The sequence below is a fragment of the Phaethon aethereus genome (assembly GCF_964289735.1).
Source record: "Phaethon aethereus genome assembly, chromosome: 25".
Taxonomy (NCBI): Eukaryota; Metazoa; Chordata; class Aves; order Phaethontiformes; family Phaethontidae; genus Phaethon; species Phaethon aethereus.
This window is the reverse complement of record NC_138601.1, coordinates 1,863,331-1,879,566: the sequence shown is the minus strand read 5'-3', so window position 1 is coordinate 1,879,566 and position 16,236 is coordinate 1,863,331. Positions and strand designations below refer to the sequence as shown.

Below are 16,236 nucleotides of genomic sequence, written 5' to 3'. Positions count from 1 at the left end.
GGAGGTCTGCAAGGGCGCCAGCCTCTCTCAGCAGCAACGGGGATGGGTACTTCACAGGAAGGGGTCTCCACCAGATGACAGCAAGCTTATCTCCAGCAAGAGCATCTGACCTAAGGCCTGAACGATCCCTGAGGATCCAGAAAGCAGCTTACAGTCCCCAAGGCCAGGGATCCCCATGATGTAGGTCACTAGTCAGCATTAGGAGGGGGCAGCCAGCAATTGGGGTTCCCTTCCCCCTCCATAAAAGGGCCAAGCTTGGCAAAGGACAACCATAGTCATCCCCACAGCTGATTCTTCCAGGGATTATCCCTCAGCTGGGACAGCAAGCAGCTACAGGGACATGTCTGCAGCAGAACCCCAGGCCTGGTGTGGTCCAGCGTCGGCAGCAGCTTGGCGCAGCCCTGCATAACCTGGATAGCGCCTCATTAGGTAAAGAAGAGCCAGAGTTTGGCTGTTGCACTGGAGAATGCTTTGGCTTAGGAGGAACCTCCAAAGTCTCTAGTCCAGCCTCCTGTTCACAGTAGAACTACTTTATCCAGCTGCTCACAGCTTCACTTCAAGCCTTGAGTGAAGGAGGACAGTTGTCCTCCACTCGAGGCTTGAAAATCCTAGACAGAGCCCACTGCCCTGGGTGCCTGGCCCAGGGCTGACCCACCCTCCTGGGCAGGGAGCCTTTCCTTTGCCCAGCTTGCACTGTGGAAGCTCTAGCTTGGGACATCTGGCACCACTGAAAGGTTGGCTTCATGCTACTTGGAACTGCCCTTCAAGAAGTCACAGGCTGCTTTTAGACACCCCTCAGCCTCCTCTTGGCAGAACAAACCCAGCCCAGCTCTGACCTCCTCTCCTTGGCCCTGTGTCCATTCAGGTAAGGTCAATAGTCTCCACCATCTGCTCTCCAGTTTTTCCACATCCCTCTTTACCTGGGGCCATCCCACAACTGGTCATCCCTCCGCTGGGTACAACAGCTTCCTGGAGGCTGCTGACCACACTCCTAGGGCAAACCAGGTATGGGGTGATGTTATGTGACTAGAGCCACTGCTGCCCATATCCAGCCTGGTGCCCACCATCACCCCCAGATCCTTTCCAGCAAGGCTTCTGTCCCATCACCACGTGGCCTCCACTGATGAGCATTTCGCATAATTTCAAGTTAGCTGCGTTTAAGGCCACCAGACAAGTTTTACCCAGCATACAGCAAAGCAGGATCTCATCTTCCATTTTATTTCAAAATTTAAAAAGTTTGCTAAAAAAAACCCCAACTGAACAACCTGGTACCAGTTACAAACATCTGATACTCAAAGACATCCAACATGTGAAGAACACAGATCTCACTCCCAAGGCCCTACCCTCCACCTCTGCAGCTCCAAGGACTGCATGAGAGGAGGAACAGGCCATGCTCTCCAGCAGGAATATCGTCTTTGCCCTTCCAGACTGAGAGACACTCCCAGAAAAAGACCATCTTGTCAGCAGCCCAGTGAGGAGTTAAAGGAGGAAGCTATCTGCTCTAAACGTTACCAGCAGAGAGGAGGGAAGATCCCAGCCCCTAGCAAAGCAGAGGACAGTGAAACCACCCCATCACCCACCAGTTCCCAACAGGAGAGCTGCTCAGGTTGTCTGCAGTGTCTGGAGACCACCATGCAGCTGACAGTCCTCACTCCAGCTCTCAGCTGTACCTCCTGGTCCTGACAGGGAAGGTGGCTTGTTAAATCCCTTTCCAGCCACTTCAGAGCTCCCACTAAGGGCCCAGGCAACAGCCAGGAGGTGGTTTTAACTAGTCCAGCTGCCAAAAAGAGTCTCAAATACAGGGAAAGAGGCTCCTTTGGTCTCTGTGCAACAGTTCCGGCAGTTCTTGTCCTCTTTGCCCACCCAGGCAAGCTCTGATTTCTGCTTCAGAACTGAGCAGAGCTGAGACTCATACCCACTGTCCCTCACACTGACATGTGTCCTTTGGAGCAAGTCCCTGTCCACAGACTGAATCCTGCCATCCTGGACACCCGTTAGCGTGGAGAGCAGCTGGACATCCCAGTCTGACTCAGAAGAACTTTCGCTGAAGTCGTGATCAGCCTGTGCGTTACGTGGAAGAGGCTGAAGGAGCCCAGGGCATGGAGCCCGCTCTTTGCTGTGGCCTGGGAGGTCAGGTAGTTCAGGTGCTATTTTTTCTGCTGCTCTGACACAGAGCAAGCAGCAACATCTGGCCTCAGCCACAGGCAGTTTTGGAGAGGGCAACTGGCCAGTAGGAGTGCTGGTCTTGCTCATTGTGCTCTCCAGATCAGGACTATTCACATTTCTGGGTATGTTTTCACTCTCCCCTCTGACCTGCTTCCCTTGGGAACTCACATTTGCTCTCCTCCAGCCACACTCACTGACAGTGCTGGCTGCAGCAGCCTCTGTAGGATCAAAACCCACAGACACAGCTTCAAGGGAAGCTGGCCATGATGCAGGGTCCCCAGGGTTCCCACATGGGGACAGGTCCAAACCAAGGGAGCTACGAGGTCTGCTGGAGAGCCTTGTGCTTAGGGGCAAGCTGCCAGCCCCCACCACACCAAGCAAGCCTGGCTCAGATGTCTGTCCTACACCCTGCACACCCATCCCACCATCCACTGGGTTTGTCTGCTTACACAGAGAGAGGCCACCACCCAGCTCCAGCCTGGGCTTCTTTACCACCTGGGTGCTCTGTCTGGAGGAGAGCTGGCGTTTCCTGCAGGCAGGCAGCGCTTGTGGAAAATGGCTGATAGACCCAAGCACTTGCTGTTTATGAAGTTCAGATGAAGAAGCAGTTGCCTCTTCCACATGAGCAGCCACTGCACAAGACCCCCAGACCAGGTCAGGAGCCAAGCCTGAATCTGTATCCCCCACTGCAGACTCCTCTGTGGTGCCATGCGCAGCACTGATGCCCCTGGCGAGTCCTGCTCCAACAGGCAGCCCCAGAGAGCAGTTTTTTGACAGCCCCCCTCCTTCTGTGGGATTACTGACCCTGTCCCTGGGCAGGCAAGAGGAACATCCCTTGGTCTTCAGGCCATGATCATGCTCCGTATCAGTTAATGGTTCCACAGTACTCTGCTCAGGCTGCTCCCTTTCCTTTCCCAGCTCTGTCATCAGCATCTCAATTCCTCCAGTAACTTGTGCTTGAGGCACTAAGTGTTCATCCGTTGGGCAGGACCACAGCACCCTGAGAAGAAACATAAGTTAATGCTCACTCTCTCTAGGTGTAGCAACACCCTCCCTCAGCGAGAAGCAGCATTTTCTGCAGTGCAGCATGTTTGAAGACCTTGCTCAGGAGGCAGTAAGAAATTTTAGACTGGTGAGGCTCAGCAAACAGTGATGCTGCTGCTGGCAGAGGAGACAGGCAGCACAAGGAATCTCTCTGCCTCCTCAACAGCCCAAGGTCTGGGCACAGGACTGCTACAGACTAGTAACAACAGATGAGAAGGCTGAGGTACTTAAAGACTTCTTTGCCTCAGTCTTCACTGGCAGTCTCTCTTCCCACACCTCTCGAGGGGGTGGCCTGCAAGACAGGGACTGGAAGAGCAAAGTCCTTCCCACTGTAAGAAAAGATCAGGTTCGAGACCACCTGAGGAACCTGAACATGCATAAGTCTCTGGGACCTGATGAGATGCACTCCAGAGTCCTGAGGGAATTGGCTGATGTAGTTGCCAAGCCACTCTTCATGGTATTGGAAAAGTCCTGGCAGTCAGGTGAAGTCCCTGGAGCATGGAAATGGGGAAACATTGCACCCATCTTTAGAAAGGGTAGTGAGGAGGACCCCAGGCACTACCAACCCATCAGCCTCACCTATGTACCTAGGGAGATCATGGAGCAGATCCTCCTAGAAGCTGTGCTAAGGCACATGGAGGACAGGGAGGTGATTCGAGACAGCCAGCATGGCTTCACCAAGGGCAAGTCCTGCCTGACCAACAAAGTGGCCTTCTATGATGGAGTGAGCACATCAGTGGACAAGGGAAGAGCTACTGATAACATCTATCTGCACTTCTGCAAGGCCTTTGACACAGTGCCCCACAACATCCTTCTCTCTAAATTGGAGAGAGATGGATTTGATGGGTGGACTGTTCGGTGGATGAGGAGTTGGTTGGATGGTTGCATCCAGAGACTAGTGGTCAATGGCTCAATGTCCAGACAGAGATCAGTGACAAGTGGTGTCCCTCAGGAGTCCATACAGGGACCAGTACTGTTTCCTATCTTCCACAATGACACAGACAGTGGGACCAAGTGCACCCTCAGCAAGTTGGCAGATGACACCAGTCTGAGTAGTGCAGTTGACACACCTGAGGGACGGGATGTCATCCAGAGGGACCTGGACAAGCTCAATGAATGGGCCCGTGTGAACCCCATGAGGTTCAAAAAGGCCAAGTGCAGGGTCCTGCACCTGGGTCAGGACAACCCCCAGTATCAGCACAGGGTGGGGGATGAAGGGATGGAGAGCAGCCCTGCCAAGAAGGACCTGGGGGTACTGGTGGATGAAAAGCTGGACAGGAGCCGGCAATGTGTGCTTGCAGTCCAGAAGGTCAACCGTGTCCTAGGCTGCACCCAAAGCAGCATGGCCAGCAGGGCGAGGGAGGGGATTCTGCCCCTCTGCTCCACTCTGGTGAGACACGCCCGCCCCCCCCCCCCCGCCCAGTGTTGCATCCAGCTCTGGAGCCCTCAGCACAGGAGAGACATGGACCTGTTGGAGCGGGGCCAGAGGAGGCCACAGCAATGCTCTGAGCGCTGGAACAGCTCTGTTGTGGGGACAGGCTGGGAGAGCTGGAGGTGTTCAGCCTGGAGAAGAGAAGCCTCCGAGAAGACCTTATTGAAGCCTGTCAGGGCTTAAAGGGGCTTCTACAAAAGATGGGGACAGACTTTTTAGCAGGGTTTGTTGTGATAGGACAAGGAATGATGGATTTTAACTAAAAGAGGGCAGATTTCAACTAGGTATAAGGAAGAAATTGTTGACCGTGATGGTGGTGAAACCCTGGCCCAGGTTGCCCAGAGAGGTAGTAGATGCCCCATCCCTGGAAAAATTCAAGGTCAGGCTGGACGGGGCTCTGAGCAACCTGATCTAGTTGAAGATGCCCCTGCTCATTGCAGGGGAGTTGGATTAGGTGACCTTAAAAGGTACCTTCCAACCCAAAGATTCTATGACTTTACAGATCATCAGGGTTTGCATCAGACATGGGGATGGAAAAGATGGGCCCAGCTGTCCTTTCTAGTTTAAGGGGCACTAGAAATCCACAGCAAGTTCCCTGAAGCAGAGAAGCCACAGAAACTCAGGAACATCATCTCCCATGGCTCATCTAAACCTTGCCTGGCAGGTGCCAGATTGGACCTGCAGTCAGCTGCAGCCCTCTGCTCCCTGCTGGCTGATTCCCTGGCACAGGGCATGAGCTAGGGACCAGTACTACAGCAGCAGAGACTCAGGCCCTGTCCCTGCAAGCGTGCTGTATGGCACCATGCTGCTTTTCAGCTCCAAGAGTTACCGGATCCACAAAGACTTACTTGGCTGACTGCTCCACAAAGTTATTGGTGAGTTGAGAGATGACACGATCCACAGGGGCATACTGCGAGTCGTCCAGTGCAAACCGCTTATGCTGGGGGCTCTGGAGATGCTGGAAGGTGGCAAAGGCCCTTTTAGCAACACTTATCTTTCACAGGAGGGAAATTTGCAGTAACAGCCACTTCCCACAGCCTAATAGACTAGAGGACAAACAGCCTTTTCACCAGAGCAAGCCATTGTTTGTAAGCAGGTTTGGGAAACATAGGCAACGCTGTTACCCCCGGTTGCTTACAGCGAGTATTCTGTTCCCATAGACACCTGCTGATGAGGAGGCTGTGTCTATATCTAACAGCAGCCTACGGCTTTCCCCAGCAGCTAGTAAAAATGCAGACTCCAAAGACACACGGTCTATCACTAAAGGCTGGGCTCCGAAAGCCACATTGTTTGGCATCTTTCAGGAGATTAAAAAAACCAAACCTCTTTGCACGTTTTTAATCAGTCTGTGCCCCCAGACTGTTGTGGAACAGGCTTCCCACCTTATAGATCAGGTAAGAGGATGATCCTTGAGGCTATCCTAGCCCCAGAGGTGAGCATGTCATGCTCCAAGCTTCAAAACCATTGCTTGTCCAGACCAGGAGGTCAGAGCAGAGATATGGAATGGCTTTCATCTAGAAGGCTGATCCTACTAGACACCATAACAGCTGTACATATAGCAATCTCCCTTCCTTCCAAAAGGAGTTCATAGGGATAACAGGCATGACATGATTAACGATGATGCTGAGTAGCCCCCATAACTTTTGCAAGGAACCAAGTCCCAAGGGAACCTTTACCTTCTGCAGCTCTTCAAAGGTCTCTTGGCAGCACTCACAAAATCCCCTTTTTTTCTTTGGCACAGTGACCGCTGTGGATCGGGGGCTCTTCTCCCCTTCGCTGCGCATCGGACAGCCTTCCACACCCCTGCAAGGCAACAGCAAAGATCTTCCCTGCCCTCACTTGACAGCACCAGCAGGTACCCAGCTGCCTGCATAAGGGCTGGGGAGGCCATGCTGCCTTTGAGCTACAGCTGTTTGACCCAGAACAGGGCTCCTTTTGCCTGCATCCAGCAGGCAAGTGGTTCTCTAGATGCCAGGAACCAGCAGGGCAGCAGTTAGCAGGACAGTGGGGTTAAAAACTGCACAGAAAGAGCTAAAACCTACCTGGCTCTGCAAGAATTTGAGAGGCTTTTCAGAGGCTCAAATGGGCTGGAGCTTTTGGGTGACAAGAAGTTCAGGTTGGGAAAGCTTTTGAACTGGCGATGGAAGGGCCGGAATTGCCTAAAAGCAGCAGATCAGGACATCAGACTTCTGGCAGTGATACCATGGTTAGAGAGCTGTCCCTGCCTCTGAGGGGCTCAAGGTGCCATCTCATTTATGATGATATGCTGCCCATTGCTGTCCTTTCATTTAGGTGTTCCAGAGATCTCCCATTTCACACTGGAAGTTCTAAACCTGATTCCCAGTAACAGCACTGATGGGGCACATTTTGCACAGAAGGCAGGCTTGCCTGCTCAGCTAAAACCCCATGTTTTGCCCCCTAGGCACATAAGCAGCAGCCAGTGCAGTATTTTCAGCTACTCAGCAGCATGGGAAGGTTTTGGTTCCAAAATCACATCTCTCTTCACACTTTATTGCATGTAGCATGTAAAACCCAATATTTAACTCTGCAGCTGCCTTAAACCTTGCCTTCAGAATAATTAATTGGCACTCTAGATACTATTAGAGTTACAGAGTTGTTAGAAACACCACATAGATCAGATCCCCTTGTGCTGAATGCTGTAATCAAGTTACAGGCCCTGACCTGTTTCAATCTCCTTCCTCATTTCAGAGGGCTCAGGCAGATTAAGTGACCTGCTGAGGATCACAAACAGAATCCAAGTAAGGAACTAAACTCTGTTGTCAAGTCTCATTTAACACCTTTCTTCCCCCCGACATACGAGCCACCTAGATTGTTTCTCTAAACTCCATTTGCCTCTCTCTAGAAGAGTGTCAACTTCCCAGTGTGTAACAGGGTCTTCAGAGAAGCCACACTCTGCCTTGTGGACAGAAGATACACTGCAAATAAAACCAGTAAAGGATTCCCTCCCTGGGAGCTCCTGAGGTTTTAAGGTATGATATTTAGAAAGACCTCATTTACCTGCTCTGGTCTTCAATCTTCAGAAAAGGGGGCTTCAATTTTCCTGCTAGAAAGAAAGCTGGTTAGAAGTTAGAAGTTACTTATTCATTCATTCCCCAACAGAACTGGGCTACAGAGCCCAGCTCATCAGTACTTCTGACACCTCTGAACGCCAAGCGATGGCTAAGCACAGCCAAAACAGCTCTTTGGGTAATCTACAACAGTCCTTGCTTCCAGAATACTCAGTAGGGTGACCAACCCCTAGAGGCAGCCCAACCTCTCCAGGCTGTTTCCACCTTTGAAAGAACATCCAGCTAAGGCCCTTGCATCTTTAATGTCTACTCAGTCTTACCAGCCAGCAGCCTAACCCCATGCCTCTAATTTTGACTTGAATACTAAAACTGTCACGTATCCTCAATGTAACAGGCCACCAAGCATGAGAAGAGTTTTGAAGAAACACTGCAGCAGCAGTCGCAGAAGCAGAGAGCTCTGCATCAACCCTTCTAGTGCCTTCTCCATTTACCTTTACACAACTGCCTGGAGTTCAGAATGGCTCAGGCTAGGACAGTTAAGTCAAAGTGGCAAGAGCTGCTGGAGACAAACCAACATGCTGCATAGCCAAGCCTGGCATGAGAACACTACTGAAGAGCAGTATCTGGCCTTCACTTGGTCCCTGAGGAGAGCAAACAGCAGCTATACTTCCTACAGAGGCATAATAATATATTAAGGGAGCAGAAGAAAGCCTCAGCAGTGCATTCAGGTAAAAGGTTTCCAGCGCCAGGCTGGGAGAAGAGGCTACCAGGTCCCTCCTGTCTCGCAGGTTACGTTCAACTTGCAAGTGATAACATTACACTCAGCCTGGAAATCTGAGTACAGATCTGGTTAAGAAACAAATAAATACCAAGGTATCCCCCACAGGGCATCTACCTGACCCTGAAACCAAACCTCTTGTGCCTCCCTTATTACTCTGAAGGGTGAGGTGTTTTGTTTTCTTGCAATCCTGGCCCTCAGCACTATTTTCTCCAAAGAAATTTTAACCTCATTCTCCAGAAAGGCCAAGTCCACCTGTCCTCACCAGTTAGCTCCTCGAGCCTCATCCTGAGCTTGCATCAAATGTGCTGTTAAGTCGCTAAAATAGCTATTTAAGTACAGGATCAATTTTTCCACATAAATGCTGCCAAACGCTTAGCACTTGTGAAAGCAAGGCCATGTTTAGGGCCCTAGATAAAACTCAGGCTGGTGCACAGGTCCTGAGCTCTCATGGCAAAGTGCAGAATGGTGACAAACAGTTCAGCTGTCACCACAAGTCCCCAGGGAGGGTTCAGAGTGTGCCACAACAAAGAGCTCTGAGCTTGCAGCAGGCAATCTGCCTTATCTGACAGCTTTTCAAGCCTTTTTTCACCACCTTCCCCCCCAAACTGGAAAATAATCTTCCAAGTGTCACACATAGAATCCAGGTTGGAGTCTGCTCTGAAATAATACTGAGTGTTTGCTCTCCAATGAGGAAAGTCAACCAAGTCACAAATTAACTTATGTCACTGGTGCCAGTCTCGGTACCACAATTGGCTCTTGTCTAGTTGCAGATGAGAACCTGTTTTTTTCCTCCCCTCCCTCCTCCTTTGGAAGTGTTATCCGTAGATTGGTGTCTCAGCAGTACATTTCAGCCTAACAGAAGTGAGTGGGTTGTGAGGAACACGCTCTCCTCTGTAGGATGCATTATTCTTTGAAACTTCATTTGAGCCAGTGGATTCAACACAGTGCCAGGAGCACAGTTCTCAGGTGCCTGGGGATTCTGGGAGCTACGCTGCAAACCCTTTATGGGATTTTTAAAAACAATGCCTGAAATCAAAGGCATAACATCCTCAGCTGTATTAGGAGGCTGCACCTAGACTCAGACAAGGAGTTACAAAACGCATTCAAGAGAAACTGCCTTAACAGTTGGCATGTTTTGGATTGCTGAAGTTTCAGACGGGTTTTCAAATTCTAAACAAGGCTTCTTCAAGCAGCTCCACATCTAAGTGTAAATAGGAGCACAACTTCCAGGCCTACCTTTGCGAACTTTTGATCCAGATGCAAGGCATTTTGCCTAAAGGAAAAAGTGACATATTTAGTATGGGAGCCAGCACAGGCAGAACTGTAATTACTGATCCCAGTGCAGCAAAGCAAGATTACAGCAGTCTCACCCACCACTTTAGAGCTCCTGCATCAGAGACTATCACCTCCCCCTGATATTTTGTCTCTCAAGTTACCTAGAGTTAGTTTAAATACGATATACAGGCTGCTACTCTCTGATCTTATGCCCTACCTTCTCACTGACCTCTCCAATGCATTAAAAAATACTTCTGAAAGCCAGTGTACTAGCCACATACAATCTTTTTTTACCCTTAGCCCCTTACAAGGCAAAAATCAGTATTAGCTGTGCTACAGATGATGTTGATAACTAACAGATGCCTCATTCTCATCTGGTTTTACCCCCACTTTATAAAAGGAAAAATTCTTTGAATTTTGGCATCTCCATCAATAAACAGAAGCACCAGATTGCCCAGTGTTGGATGAAAACCTAGGAGATCACCCTGCTTACTAGCCCAGTAGCACTAGAGGAGCTAGAAGGATTGCTTAGAGCTACCAAGGGATCCTGAGCACCTCAAATTGACTGGAGTTAAGTCAGTTACCTCTGTCTTCTGGCACCGTTTCCTTGCTCCTGAGACAGCACGCAGCAGCTGTTGAGCGTATGACAACATTTCTGTGCAGGTAGGATGTCAAAGAGCCATAGCTCAACAAGAGAAAGTGAGCTGTTCCCCTCCATCAACTGCAGCACAAGTATAACTCCCCAGCCCCACCAGGGAAAAGCACATAGTGCCTGAGCCTGCCATCACCTGGCAGAGCATCACCACCACACAGTTAATTTGCCCAAGAAGCCACGAAAGAGTTCTTGGAGGGATGGCACCCCGTTTTGTTCTTTAGCAGAGCTAGAGGCTGGCCTTAAGTCTCTGCAGAAGGGAGACTGCTAGGAATTTTGCAGCACACAGACCAGACCCTGACATTTGAAAGCCCTGACAGGCTTGCAACACCGCTGTGGTGCAGCGGAGCTGGCTGCTCAGGAACGTGTACTAGCAGCGGCTGCCTCCATCACACATCCAGACAAGCTCAGCCACGGCTGTATGTCACTGTCATTGGACACTCAGGAACCTTTTACACCAGACCTATAATTAGAATCAGAGTTTCACCATCTGTCTTTCCCATCACCCTCTCCCCATTCATCACTGAGACTGGACGCGCCTTCCGGCACAGGTCCTAGAACATCAGCACTTCCTAATTAAAAACGACTGAATCCTGCCATTATCATGATCTGTACTTCCAGGTCAATTAGTAAAAATGGGGGGTTTTTTGGAACAAATTAATGCACTAACCAAGCTGTTAACATTTTCTAATTTTACAGCTTCAGTATATTATAACATACTCTGTTTGCTACTGTAAATGTGACAGTAGCATGTTCTAAGTTAGTCTGGTTTCTGAAGGGCAGACCTAGCTAGTCATGGCCAGGATGGCATCAGTCAAGTACCAGGCATTGCTCGCAATTTCTTCCTGCTCCTGTACCACACTCACTACATCACTTCTGCCCCACCTGTCTCAAACCACTAATTACCAACAGCTACATTTCAGCCTACAGAGAAGGATACCATCCACGTGCAAAATCTGGACTCCCCACAGGCGAGCGTTGGCGAGGATACTGCTGCCACTGCAGGTGTCCTGTACAAACAGAGAGGTTTGGCAAGGTACAGCTCAAAGCAGAGCCGGCTGTGTGAGCACATGCAGCTCTAAATCTAGTTTAGACAGATTTTCCTGTTGCCCAATTGACAGACCATTGCATAGCTGTTAAAATCAGGGCACAGCAGAAAAGGTTTGAGCTCATGCTTTATCTACCCCAAATCAACAATAGCACCTAGGTCAAATTTTTAATCCCTGCTATAGCATGAGCTTTTAAGCGGGTACTGAGATTCTTTTGGCCACTTATGATACCAGTGAAAGGACTCCGGGGAGGCTTTTGCCCCAGCTATGTGGCTTTAGTTCTTTCTAGGCTAAAAATTAATCTAAAAATCGGTCTTGCATTAATAATTCTTTTGCGTTGAGCACGCAGATCACTGGGACAGGCCTTAGAAGTATTAACATGGATGGATGACACAGCTCTGAAGAACAGTGCCAAGGAGCACTGCACAATATTCTGCAGAACCACAAGCAACTGCTTCATACCTTCACCAGCCCCAGACACCCTCCCTTCAGTGGGCAGGGGCTCTGGAGAAGCGGCTGGCACTGGTACTGCACTGCTCAGCAGTACTTCGAACATACTGAACATGCCCAGCTAGAGAAAAGCTCATCCACATGCTGCTCACCTGATTCTTTATGGCCTTCTGCAGCAGTTCCTTTCCCCTGCTGATCAGGGCCTGCAGAGAAATAAGCCAAGTATTAGTTAAAGCAAAGAGCTACCAGTAGCAAGCTGAGGACACCATGGCTGTCCAGCAAGTATGAGTTACAGTGGTACCTGCTCTCTGCTGGGGACCAGAGTCTGGCCAAGACTTCATCTCAAAGACAGCAGGACTGAGCATTTCCAGGGAACGCAAACCGCAGAGGTACCCACTAGGTCTATGCTAAGCAGCTGTTCAGCTAAGGCTTGGCTTTTACTGAACAGCAGTGAATACTCCAGAGCAAGCCAAAAGGAAGCAGCAACTTAGCTCAGAAATTCTGCCTGCCACATCCCAACAGGCTGGCAGGGGCTAGGAACATCCTGGCTAGCCCTTCCTGGGAGCCGAGTCTCATTTGCAAGCCAGTGATTTCAGCAAATAGGTTAAGCTCTTTGCAAGACAAACGGACAGCACTGGGAGCAAGGACCAGGGAACAAACGCTGAGTGAAACCCCTGACCCCAGGCCTCCCACCTGCAGGTGGTACAGATCCAGCTGGCAGGGGTGCCTGTGGCCTAGACTAGGGCAGCAGGCTCTCCCCACAGACACCAGCATTCAATGCAGGACACTGGAGCTTTGGCCACAAGCACTACTGAGCAGAAACCCCAGCCCTGGCAGGGTGAACAGGAGCTAGAGAAATCCCTTCTTGCAAGCTGCCCTTGTAAATCTCCTCCCAAGTTACAATGGCTCTGCCCTACCTATGTCTGTGAGCATGCACCCAGAGCCTGCAACAGCTTTATCTTGTCTAGACTTCTCTGACTTTTCTAGACACATCTCTGCATCAGGACGATTGCCTATTCTGTTGGGAAGCCAGCCAAGCCCTCTATTTCCTCTGCCATTTGAGTAGACATTCTTTGTTTACTAGCTCAAAGCTGTGATATGCACATTTGAGTGGACAGTGATACACAGGTACAAGGAACATTGGTACGAATATGAACAGCCAGACCAGGGGAAAAAAAACACACAACCTATTTGCTCAGGGCAGGAACAGCTTCACCTTCCAACACTGATCTCAGATTTTACTGTATAGATCCCTTGGGCCGAACTTTGAGGTGGACTAAACCTTTATAGCTCTTACAGTGTCTGGTGGCTTCTGATGAGGTCTGGTATGGTTCCCTTTGGAGGTAGAAGGCATTGGGCTCATGGCTTTTGCATCCTCTGAAGTTATGTTGCTCCACTTCTCAGTCTGAGTCTTGGTTTTGTCTCGTTTGGCTTCTTTGCTGCTGGAAACCACATAGCTGACTTCTTTGCTTAGGAAGCTTTCAGTCACCTGCAGCAAGAGGCAGAACAGAACAGCTCTAAAATTGTCCAACTCTGAGCTGACGGAGTCCTGCTAAACAAGAAGTACTGCCTTTAGTTTAAGCCCCATGCACACTTAAGGGGCTGCTAAAAGTACTCATCTCTACAAGCAGTTCCTCTTCCATTCCTTACTGCTGTCTCTCAGAAGGAGAAAAGACCCTATGACGCACAGAGAGTGCACAGCCTAGAGATACACTGCAAACAATCACCACAGCCTTCAAATTGAGACTTCTGTGATGCTGTCTACCATTATCTACTCCTCAAGCAATGGTTTCAGAAAAAAAGAAAGAGCTGAGAAAAAGGCCCAGAATGTCACCCATCAGTGAGGAAAAGCTCTGTTCTCAGGAGAACTCATTTCAGCAAAATAAAGTAGAAAACAAACAGCTGGGACAAGCAGCTCCACATAGAACAGGACAGCACGGAACTACAAAGCCGAAACATATACACACCTCTGCACAAAACTAGAATTCTGAGGACAAGGTAGAAAACCAACATTTGGATACTAACAGTAGGCTTATCAGAAACTCAGCTGAAGGCAGACAGTCATGGGGCACTAACACACAGGTATGAAGCCCACAGGAGACATATCTGAGCAGTCTGAAACTGCAGCTGCTGAACAAGCCATTTCTGCTGTTATAGAATTCCCATGCACTGAGATCCCGGACCCACCTGTGTCACAGTGTGGGAAGTGCCACAAGCAACATTGCAGGCTGCCCTGCAACCATGACTTGTATTAGGGGAGATCAAGGGGCTGAAAGCACAGAATAGACTAAATCAAAATCTCTCTGTCCAAATAATGCTTCAGGGTGATACCACCCCTAGGTCAAGGCTAAGTTCAAGATACTACATGCCAGTCCAAGGCCATAAGATGCCCTTAACTTGGTCCTGAATAACACAGAGAACCTGAGTTTGGATATTACTATTGAAGAGCCATTTTACGGATGGTGGCCATGGTGCGCTTGAATTCAGTATCTCCATAGTAGCAAGAGGAACAAGAACTCCACTCCCAGGGGACCACATTTCAGAGAGGGAAGTGACTCAAGATGATGCTCGATAAGAAGCTAGAAGGACAGTCAAAAGGCTAAAATTATTTCCAAATAGTCCGCCAGCTATAAAGAGAAATAAATGACCACTGGGAACAAGCGTTTCTCAGACTTGAAGATGCACGGCTAAGTAAGAGATGTTACGAGAAGGAGAGCGTCCCAGAGTGTTGATGGCACATCCAGGGGAAGACAGAAAGAAGTCAGGAAGTTCAGCACGCAGGCGTGATTAAAAAAGGGAAAAAAAATGCAAGCCAGCTTCCCCACTTGTCTCTACAGCCAACACATGATCCTGGTGGCAGAGATTCAGCACCAACAAGAACTAAATGAAGATTTTACACCTGTGTGTAGCATTGAAGGATTTAAGGAAGTTTTGCGGTGCACATGAGAAATCTGCCTCAAACAGAGAGGTTAAACAGTCTGAAAACAAATAGTAACAACTATTAGACCAAACTGTACTTAAAAGAAATAAGGAAACTGAAAGGCAAAACAGATGAACGACCAGCTGCTGGGTACAACTTCTGTTCTCAGTTCCAGCCCTGGAGACTGAAGTGATGCTACTTTTTGAAGGGTCTTGGGAGCGGATATAAGGAATTGGTGAGCAATATCAGCACCACAGAAAACTGGAGATTCACAGGGGAAAGGGTCCAGATGCCACTTCTGGGAAAGCCATAAGAAAAACACACAGCTACATAACAAAAGAGATTCAGCTAGCGTTACCCTACATTACCCTGTGTTGAATTCCAGGAAACATCTGGAAGCCCCACAACTTCCCTAAAAAATTAAGCTGCCACAGGCTATTGTGAGGGATGAGGGGGAACCAGGCAACCAGTTACACTACCCAGAAAGTGGAAGGCACTCCCCATGACCAGGCAACCAGTTATCACTGACTGGAAGGTGCTCCCATCACCATAAAACCAATTACCACCATCTGTGAGGTGCCTCATGGCCAGGCAGCCAGTTCCCACCTGCTGGAAGGTGCTCCCATGACCAAGCAACCAGTTACCCCTGACTAGAAGGCACTCCCACAGCCAAGCAACTAGTTACCGCTGTCTGGAAAATGCTCCCATGGCCGGTTAACCAGTTACCACCACCTAGAAGGCAGGAGCAAGCAGTTTTCATAGCAGCAGGTCACAAGCAGAACCTTGCTGCCCAAGAACCCCGTGAGGGGCCTGGGAAGAGCCAGCAGCGAGGCGCGGGGAAGCAGCGAGGGAAAGAAGGGGCCAGGGGCTAAAGGGCCGCCTCCTTTCCCAAGGGGCTCCCGGGCTGCGAGGCGAGGCCCACCGGGGACCGGGAAGGGGAGCCGGGCGGTTGCGTTACGACGCCAAATCAACACCAGGAGCATCCCAGAAAATAAGAAAACCATTTAAAAAAAAAAAAAAAAAGGAGAGCAGATAGAGAAACGGAGCGAGAACAGAGACTCGGCCACCGGGCGCCGCCGCTCACCCCGCCGAGGCGCCGGATGGCCTCCGCCAGCTCCCGCGCGCTCCGCCCGCTCGGCAGGTCGAGGTAGAACGACTTCCCGCGGAGAGGCCGGGGGGCGGCCGGGCCCGCCATGGCGCCCTGACGGGGAGGTGGTGGTGGTGGTGGTGGTGCTGCTGCCGCCGCCGCCGCCGCCATTTAAATTCCTGCCCGCCCCGCCCCTAACGGCAGCGCTACGGGGGCCGCGGAGGGACACACCGCTGCCCGCGATAGACGGCGTGGCGTGTCCGCCGCTCCTGAGGGGAAGGAGCGGGGCGCTCAGCGCAGCGTGGCGCGGCCGCGGACACCAGTGAGCCGCCTCGCTGGGTATCGCCGTTC

At 50.3% G+C, this 16,236-nt stretch overlaps 1 protein-coding gene across 1 annotated transcript; it reads right to left on the bottom strand.

The window, feature by feature from the left end:
* Positions 1 to 1,764: 1,764 nt before the first annotated feature.
* Positions 1,765 to 16,181, bottom strand: DBF4B (DBF4B-CDC7 kinase regulatory subunit; the record flags this gene model as incomplete). Its single annotated transcript, XM_082010595.1, has 11 exons — positions 15,883 to 16,181; positions 13,176 to 13,367; positions 12,031 to 12,081; positions 11,320 to 11,389; positions 10,312 to 10,382; positions 9,689 to 9,725; positions 7,661 to 7,703; positions 6,685 to 6,801; positions 6,319 to 6,445; positions 5,491 to 5,600; positions 1,765 to 3,166 (listed from the first exon to the last, which is right to left on the bottom strand). Exons 1-11 carry the CDS (start codon positions 16,054 to 16,056, stop codon positions 1,765 to 1,767), a joined length of 2,394 nt encoding a protein of 797 aa, XP_081866721.1. The 5' UTR covers positions 16,057 to 16,181.
* Positions 16,182 to 16,236: the final 55 nt, after the last annotated feature.